Source organism: Metschnikowia bicuspidata, assembly GCF_001664035.1.
Source record: "Metschnikowia bicuspidata var. bicuspidata NRRL YB-4993 chromosome Unknown METBIscaffold_8, whole genome shotgun sequence".
NCBI classification, from domain to species: domain Eukaryota; kingdom Fungi; phylum Ascomycota; class Pichiomycetes; order Serinales; family Metschnikowiaceae; genus Metschnikowia; species Metschnikowia bicuspidata.
In genome coordinates, this window is record NW_017387738.1 from 384,929 (window position 1) to 392,665 (window position 7,737).

The window sequence follows — 7,737 nt, forward strand, 5'->3', positions numbered from 1 at the left end:
GCATAGTTATTTTCAAGACACAATAGACTTCATGTCGGTGGATTGGGTTTACCGAGCTTTACGTGGGTAATGCGCAGCTCATCGCCCATCGACACGGCGGACACACCCGCAAAATGCCTTAAAGGTTGCCCTCTACTCTATTCAATATATATTTGAACCGCGGAAAACTAATTAAAAAATAGTTCGATCAGAGACTTATAGTTCGATCAGAGACTCATGGAAATAAACTGGGCGAGGAGTGTCAGAAATCTGATATTTTTGAAGATTGGAGGCATGAGCTCAACGGCCCTATCTGGTTCGCGCGAAATGTGCCAGGATTTTCTCAGAACGCCTATTTTCTAGACACTCGAAGACACTGACAATGACAGACGCTGCAGACGTATCCAAACTCACTATCGACAACAGCTCCTCGCAGGAGCAGAAAGTTACTCCATGGGAAGTTGCTGCTGCCGTGGACGAAAATGGACTTTCTCAGGGCATTGACTACAACAAGCTAGTGGAAACCTTTGGCACGCGATTGATCACGCAAGATACGTTGGCCAGATTCACCGAGGTCACAGGCCACGAACCACACCCGTTTTTGAAAAGGGGCGTTTTTTTCTCCGAAAGAGACTTGGCCAAAATCTTGGATTTGTATGAGCACGGTGAGCCCTTCTTCTTGTACACGGGTAGAGGACCTTCGTCTGACTCATTGCACTTGGGTCACATGATTCCATTCATTTTCACTAAGTGGTTGCAGGATGTTTTTGATGTGCCGTTAGTTGTCGAGTTGACGGACGACGAGAAATTTTTGTTCAAGCAGAAATTGACCATCGAGGATGTCAAGAGATTCGCCAAGGAAAATTGCAAAGACATCATTGCCGTTGGGTTCAATCCGGAAAACACATTCATCTTCTCTGACTTGGAGTACATGAACCCTGCGTTCTACGAAAATATCGTCAGGACATCCAGACAAATCACAACGTCCACCGCTAAGGCTGTGTTTGGGTTCCAGGACATGGACTGTATCGGCAAGTTGCACTTTGCCAGTGTCCAAATTGCCACGGCTTTTCCCTCGTCTTTCCCAGAGGTCTTGGGGTTGCCTCCAAAAACGCCTTGCTTGATTCCATGCGCCATCGACCAGGATCCCTACTTCAGAGTGTGTAGAGACGTTGCTGATAAGTTGAAATTCTCTAAACCTTCATTGATACACGCCAAGTTCTTCCCCGCTTTGCAAGGTGCTTCCACAAAAATGTCTGCCAGTGATACCACCACGTCTATTTTCATGGATGACACGCCAAAGCAGATTCAGAAGAAGATCAACAAGTACGCTTTCTCTGGAGGCAGAGCCACTTTGGAAGAGCACAGGGAATTGGGTGGTAACATCGAGGTCGACGTCGCCTACCAGTATCTCTCTTTCTTCAGTCACGACGACGAAAAGTTGGAGCAGTTGGCTACTGCTTACAAGAAGGGTGAGCTTTTGTCTTCTGAGATGAAGAAGGAATGTATTGACGTGCTTCAAGAGTATGTGAGCGCATACCAAGAAAGAAGACAAAAAGTAGACCAGACTGTGCTTGAATCATTCATGAAGCCGCACAAATTAACCAGCGGAACCAAAGAAAGAAAGGTGCCAGCCAAGGAGAGAGTGAAGAAATCTAAGAAGTAGATCGGCACCAGATTAGCGCCTGCTCTTTTTTACCGCCTCGTACATGCAAACAGTAATATATAAACCCACAGATTGGAAGACTTGGTGAGATGAATAATCAATCAAGCAAGGTTTTTACGTTCTGTAGCACGAACATGAGTTTTTCGAAATCTCCTTCAGCGATTCCGTCGGCCTTGCCAAACCAACGGGAGCTTATGCTCAAAATTACGTTTCTGGGTTCCCTCAGCTGAGAGACGACTTTGCCGACTTGACTGGCGATCAATTGCGCCTTCAAATTGTTCGGATCCCCCATGAGCACAACAGGTTCGGGGCCTAGACTATCTTCTTGTTGTATACTTCTGTTAATTGTTGACAGAGTTAGCAAAGGGATGTCGAAAGAAGCGTCCATGGCTCCATTAACCATGATATTGAGGATGAGTTTGTCGGTGAAAGATATGCTATGGAAATCTATATTGTCGGACCCGAATGAGGCAGAAATGGTGCACGTTTGCTTTTGCGCTTGCAACTTATCATTAGCATTCATACCAGGGACTGTCTTGTTGTTCGATGAAATAAAGCTTTCTGTTTGTTAATTAAAGACCGTACCGCGCGAGATCTTTGCGCGGCCTGCGCGACGAGTACTTGGCTCAATCCTAAGCAACACAATATTTAGAAGGTCATATGGTTCGTGGGATTATGGAAATACGAGGGGGACGAATCACATTTGGCAAGAGAATTCTCGAAAATAAAACTCGTCGCGAAAGACGAGTTTAGGCATGCGATTTAAAGATCTGGAGCTCGTTTTGATGCACGCTTACTCATGGTGAACGTTTTTTACTCATTGTTACTCAGAATCGCTGGGTCGCACTCATCTAGACTTTTCTCGCCTTCGGTGTGGCAAAGTGATATGTTACAGAGCGTGCGATGTATTTGACATTCATTTACCCTCTTCAGAAGAAAAATTCCAAATTCTTTGAGCTCTTCAAGGGTTTCGACACTACAAAGCTCACTTGTGATGATACTAATGTTTGGAAAATTCCTCTCCCTAAGTTCTGATGTTTATATACAGTTGTCGAGAAATATTTCTCATATTACATATGTTCGAGGGCCGTAGCGTCATGGGCCGCAGGTATCGTGCGATTACTAAACACCAGAACCTCTCGGAGTCCAAGTATATGACGTCTTTTTCAACCCCAAGCATTTTCATTCCCACAGACCTCCAGAATAACACCTAGTATTCGAAGCTGCAAGTATAAAACTACAGACAAAACTTTAGCCCTGTCGCCAATCTTTACCTCCTTGACCCTCATATTAGTCTCGCCCACCAACCATGAGTAAGTTCAGCACAGTGCCAGACGCCATAGAAGCATTCAAGAACGGCGAGTTTCTCGTGGTCATGGACGACGAATCACGTGAGAATGAAGGTGACTTGATTATAGCCGCCGAGAAAATTACCCAGGAGCAAATGGCTTTTCTTGTGCGCCATTCTTCTGGGTATGTATGTTGTCCTCTCTCCACGGAAAGAGCCAACGAGCTCGATTTGCAGCCCATGTTGAAGGACAGAACTGACAGACACGGCACAGCCTATACTGTGACATGTGATTTTGCAAATGGCACCACTACGGGTATTTCTGCACACGACCGAGCATTGACGGCAAGGCTGTTGGCTGCTTCGACGAGTAAACCTGACGACTTTATCAGACCAGGTCACATTTTGCCTTTGAGAGCAGTCCCAGGACTTCTTAAATCTAGAAGAGGTCATACCGAGGCCAGTGTGCAGTTGTGTGAATTGGCTGGTCTAGCCCCAGCTGCCGTCATCTGTGAGTTGGTGAGAGACGAAGACGGTTTGATGATGAGATTAGATGACTGCGAGAAGTTTGCCGAGAAGTTTGGCATCAAACTCGTGACCATTGATCAAATTGTGAACTTTCTTCCTTGAAGCTACAAGAAGCGCTGACATAAACCTTAATAATGTGTGCCACGTATATAGAATGCACTACACTGAACCCAGACAGGTGAGCCGCACGAGAATTCTGTATAACTATATCCCCAGGCATGCTCAACTAGGCAAGAAGTAATTGAGCTTTTCTCTTTCCGCTGACTTCATCCTTGATCGATTTCACCTCCACCTGGAGCTTGTCAAACACACCCACCACTCTCTTGTTACCCTTTTTGTCAACAAATCTTAACTGGTACTTCTCCTCGTCGAATTCTGCAGAGTTCACATCGCCTAACATCTCAAGCTTGATCAAACCTTCAACACCAAACTTCGGCACAAGAACAACGATACCGTTATTGAAACACTTGATGACGTAGCCCTCTTGTGAGGACTCGTTGTTTCTCATGACTTGCCCAACGTAGTATTCAATACTGGATCTTCCGGCAAATTGCGCATTTCTATGTCTTCTGTTGATGTTCTTGGTTATCATCTCCATCTTTGCCTTGTCTCGGTGACTTAAGTCTAAGTTCTCGTAGCCAATAGCCCCCGCAAGCTGCCTGTGTGCAACAACGTCACAGTATCTTCTGATCGGAGATGTGAAATGAGTGTAAATATCCACAGCTAATCCATAATGCCTGAAATCAGGATAGCCATATGCACCGGACGAAAAATATTCGGCTGCCATCATACACCTGGTTGACATGATTCTGATGAGAGTATTAAAATATGGGTCTTCGGGATCGACGCAGCGGTCTAGCGAGTCAGCGAGAGCTCGCGAAGACTCCAACGAGATCGACATTCCAGGTTTTCTCACACGCAAAATTTCGTTGAGAGCTTCGAAATTGGTTGCTGGGGGAGCCGCATGTCTTCTCAACATCGCAGTTTGAGGGTATGCATCATATATTTTTCTGGCGACAGAAATGTTGGCAAGCAACATGAACTCTTCGACAAGGGAGTTGGTTTCCAACAACTTCTTAATCTCAACCTCGCCTGGATCTGATGTTTCACTGTCCATATGCACCTTGACCTCTGGGGAAGAAAGATTCAATGCACCTGCATCCAATCTTTTCTGTTTCAATCTTTTGGAAAGTTGTAACAAGATTCTGATAGACTTGGTCAAGTCGTCGTTTTGAGTAGGATCATCAACTCGCAATTGAGCTTGTTCGTAAGAAAATGCTTCCCTGGACTTGATGATGGATTTCATGTAATTAACATTGACAATATCAGCATTTTCGTCGAGCTCCCAGATAACAGAGAATGCAAATCTGTCAACGTACGGTTTCAACGAACACAAGTTGGTACCCAAGAGCATTGGTAACATATCAATTCTCTTGTCAACCAAATACACTGATGTGCCTCTGGATGCACCCTCGTGGTCTAATGCCGTGTTCGCCTTCACAAAATGCGTGACATCGGCGATATGAACACCAACCTCAAAATGCCCATTTGGCAATTGTTTGGCGTGTAAGGCATCGTCAATATCTTGCGCGCCGACTGGATCGATTGAACAAACAAGCTTATCGCGCAAGTCGACTCTCTTTTTCAATTGCTCGTCTCCATTGTCCAAATTCTCAGGAACCGCCCAGTTTTCTCCCTCCTTTGGCAAGCAGTCTAATACAGCCTTGGAAAATGGTCTATATTCGACATCATGCTCCAAAAGTAATGCTTCTCTCTCAGCCTCTATTCCCTCAATTGGACCAAGACTACGAACAAAGTGGCCTTGTGGATATTTTGAGTTTGAAGGCCATGAATCAACGGTCACGACAATTCTTTGCCCTAAAAGGTCCTTGGCTTTTCTTGTTTTGATTCTGATCTTCGGCAACACTTTGTCCATCAAGATGACGAAACAAGTTTTGGAGGAGTTTCCTGTATCCTCTTCGACAGAAACTGACGATGGTGCAACCTGGCCAACATAGTACCTCCAAGATCTTCTTACAATACTCACCACACGTGCAGTGGGTTGCAAGCGCTTCTCCTCGGAGGCAGAATTTGCCTTTATTGCTTCAGCAGCCAACATACGACGTTCTTTGTCCGAAATGATATTCTCTTGGTACTCTTCATCAGCATTATCATTTGCGCCAATGGCTCCTTCTTCAATAATGGTCGAGGAAGGCTCTCTCCACTTTTCTCGTGGAAGCAACTCAACAATGACAGAATCGCTATTAAACGCTCTGTTCAAATTTTTTGTTCCCACGATCAAAAGCGGTTTTTTGAAAGCAGGCGTCAGAACTGTGCCCTCCAAAAAGTTGTATGTAGAAATGTTCAACATACCCTGGTACAAAGTACCATTCTTAATTCCAGCCATGGTTCTAGAGCTGGTGTAGTATTCTGGAAAGGAGATCTCGGCCTTGTTCTTGTCAAAGGACTCATGTTCATTAGGTATCAAGTCCTTGAGCTGATCTCCGTTGGTCAATCCTTCCACGTACTCCACAAGAGTTCTAGCGTCTGTACCATCCTTACGGGCCTTGTCTCTGTTATCCTTGTCATTACACACCAAGATGACATTTATTGGAATTTTGGAGTTGTTTTCATTCAAGTGATTTCTAAACCAGGAAGCGCATTTACGGATTGCCCGGTCATTCCTGTCGTTGATGGACTCATCCTTCTTTCTCTGTACGTAAGTGTCTTCGTGGAACTCGTTGTGAAATATTACGAACCGCTTGTCTGCAGCCTTCACAAGCGAACGGACTCTTTGGTAAATAGGAAACGATCTGTTTTTCACTTCTTCAAGCACAACCTGTGGGACAATCACATCATAGAAGCAATCGACATGCTCCAACAAGTCAATGGCATGCAAGATGACGTTTGTATCAAGAGCAACATAATGTTTACCGCCAGATTTGAGCTCATGAGGCAGATCCAGCAAAATAAATTCAGGAAGATTTCCTTGCGCATCTGGCTTCACATTGGTGATGCATATATTGCAGAGCCTTGAATAGCAGGGAATATCTGTACGAAGATAGTGTTCCCGAACAATTTTTGTACATGCACCATTTCTGGATCTGACGAAAACTTTCTGTGTGGCCGTGAGCCCAGAGGAGAGTCTTTTCTTCTGTAACATTTCCCGATGAGTAGGCTCAAAGGTGTTCCTGAAGGCTTTACTCGATTCTCATCGGATATCGGAAGACATCCGTACCTCAACGTCTCACGTTCGTGTTGAGGCGAATGCGCAACTTCACGAGCAAAACCAATTAGGAGATCCGCAAATAATTGATATTGCACCATCTTGGGCTTCAATTCTATTCAATGTGCCCATTTTAAGTACTATTTATACTCATGATAATGTCTGCGAGAAATCCAAGAATGACAAAATGATACCATTATAAAAACATGATGAGAATCAGGAAGGTTAAATCATTGTCTGAATAGTACCACGAAGTCCATGTCTACTTGCAGGCGAAAGCTTTACTTTTTTGGCGCCATTCTTCAAAAGCCGCTCTTTGTCATGCAACTGCTGAAGTATTCTTCTGCTGTTAAAGACCACATGCAATTCCGCCGGTTTCCAGGCGAAATTTGGTTAACTAGATACACATCAACTTTCAGCAGTTATCATATGTACATCCTCGGTCCTATATTGCAAAATGTCTGCAGTTTTTACACGTCTTCTCCCGCGTCGCGAGGCAAGTTAGGCGGGTGAGACACACCCGAGCAGCAGCAAATATTGATACCGAAAACTACAAGCGAGCCCTGAATAGCACACTATCACGATATTCCCAACACTGTATCAAATTTACTGGTCCTATTAAATAACATGCCCAATAATCAATGAAAAAAGAATTGGGACACTGCTGACTGTCTCTGTTGTGCATGTTGAGAACCAGCGTCAGTGCTCTCGGCTTCATGCATGCCGCATCCGAGAAGTTCTAAGCGAAGCCGAAAATTGAATATGTATGACCCTCAAGCCGGATGTAGAGACACAATATAGAGCAATATGACACTGAAAAACAGCTCGAAGAATTTTCATGATAGAAAGGGCTAATCCCTCAAGGCTTTCGCTCCCTTCTGAATATCAAAACTTTTTATGCTTGCTGCAGATCTTAGAGGAGACGCACGCAGGCAAACAAGAGGGCGAGATCATTGAAGTTGCATAGAAAATACTAGTATCTTGACAATACCATTCTTCAAATCGGGGCAGGTAGCTTCCTCTGTAAAAATCCTTTTTTTTTTTTTTTTT

The 7,737-nt window shown here is 44.4% G+C and overlaps 4 protein-coding genes across 4 annotated transcripts; 2 read left to right on the forward strand and 2 right to left on the reverse strand.

Annotated features, from left to right (window-relative positions):
- Window positions 1–132: 132 nt before the first annotated feature.
- Window positions 133–1,693, forward strand: WRS1 (tryptophan--tRNA ligase). Its single transcript, XM_018855172.1, has one exon. It carries the CDS (start codon window positions 362–364, stop codon window positions 1,643–1,645), a length of 1,284 nt encoding a protein of 427 aa, XP_018709646.1. The 5' UTR covers window positions 133–361; the 3' UTR covers window positions 1,646–1,693.
- Window positions 1,694–2,561, reverse strand: METBIDRAFT_225494 (uncharacterized protein). Its single transcript, XM_018855171.1, has one exon. The coding sequence runs from the start codon at window positions 2,166–2,168 to the stop codon at window positions 1,743–1,745; it is 426 nt and encodes a 141-aa protein (XP_018709647.1). The 5' UTR covers window positions 2,169–2,561; the 3' UTR covers window positions 1,694–1,742.
- A 393-nt stretch (window positions 2,562–2,954) lies between these two features.
- RIB3 (3,4-dihydroxy-2-butanone-4-phosphate synthase) lies at window positions 2,955–3,563 on the forward strand (the record flags this gene model as incomplete). The annotated part of the gene is made up of 1 exon (XM_018858159.1): window positions 2,955–3,563. One exon carries the CDS (start codon window positions 2,955–2,957, stop codon window positions 3,561–3,563), a length of 609 nt encoding a protein of 202 aa, XP_018709648.1.
- Window positions 3,564–3,687: 124 nt separating this feature from the next.
- On the reverse strand, window positions 3,688–6,624 carry METBIDRAFT_47480 (exosome catalytic subunit; the record flags this gene model as incomplete). Its single annotated transcript, XM_018858171.1, has 1 exon — window positions 3,688–6,624. The coding sequence occupies one exon, from the start codon at window positions 6,622–6,624 to the stop codon at window positions 3,688–3,690; it is 2,937 nt and encodes a 978-aa protein (XP_018709649.1).
- Window positions 6,625–7,737: the final 1,113 nt, after the last annotated feature.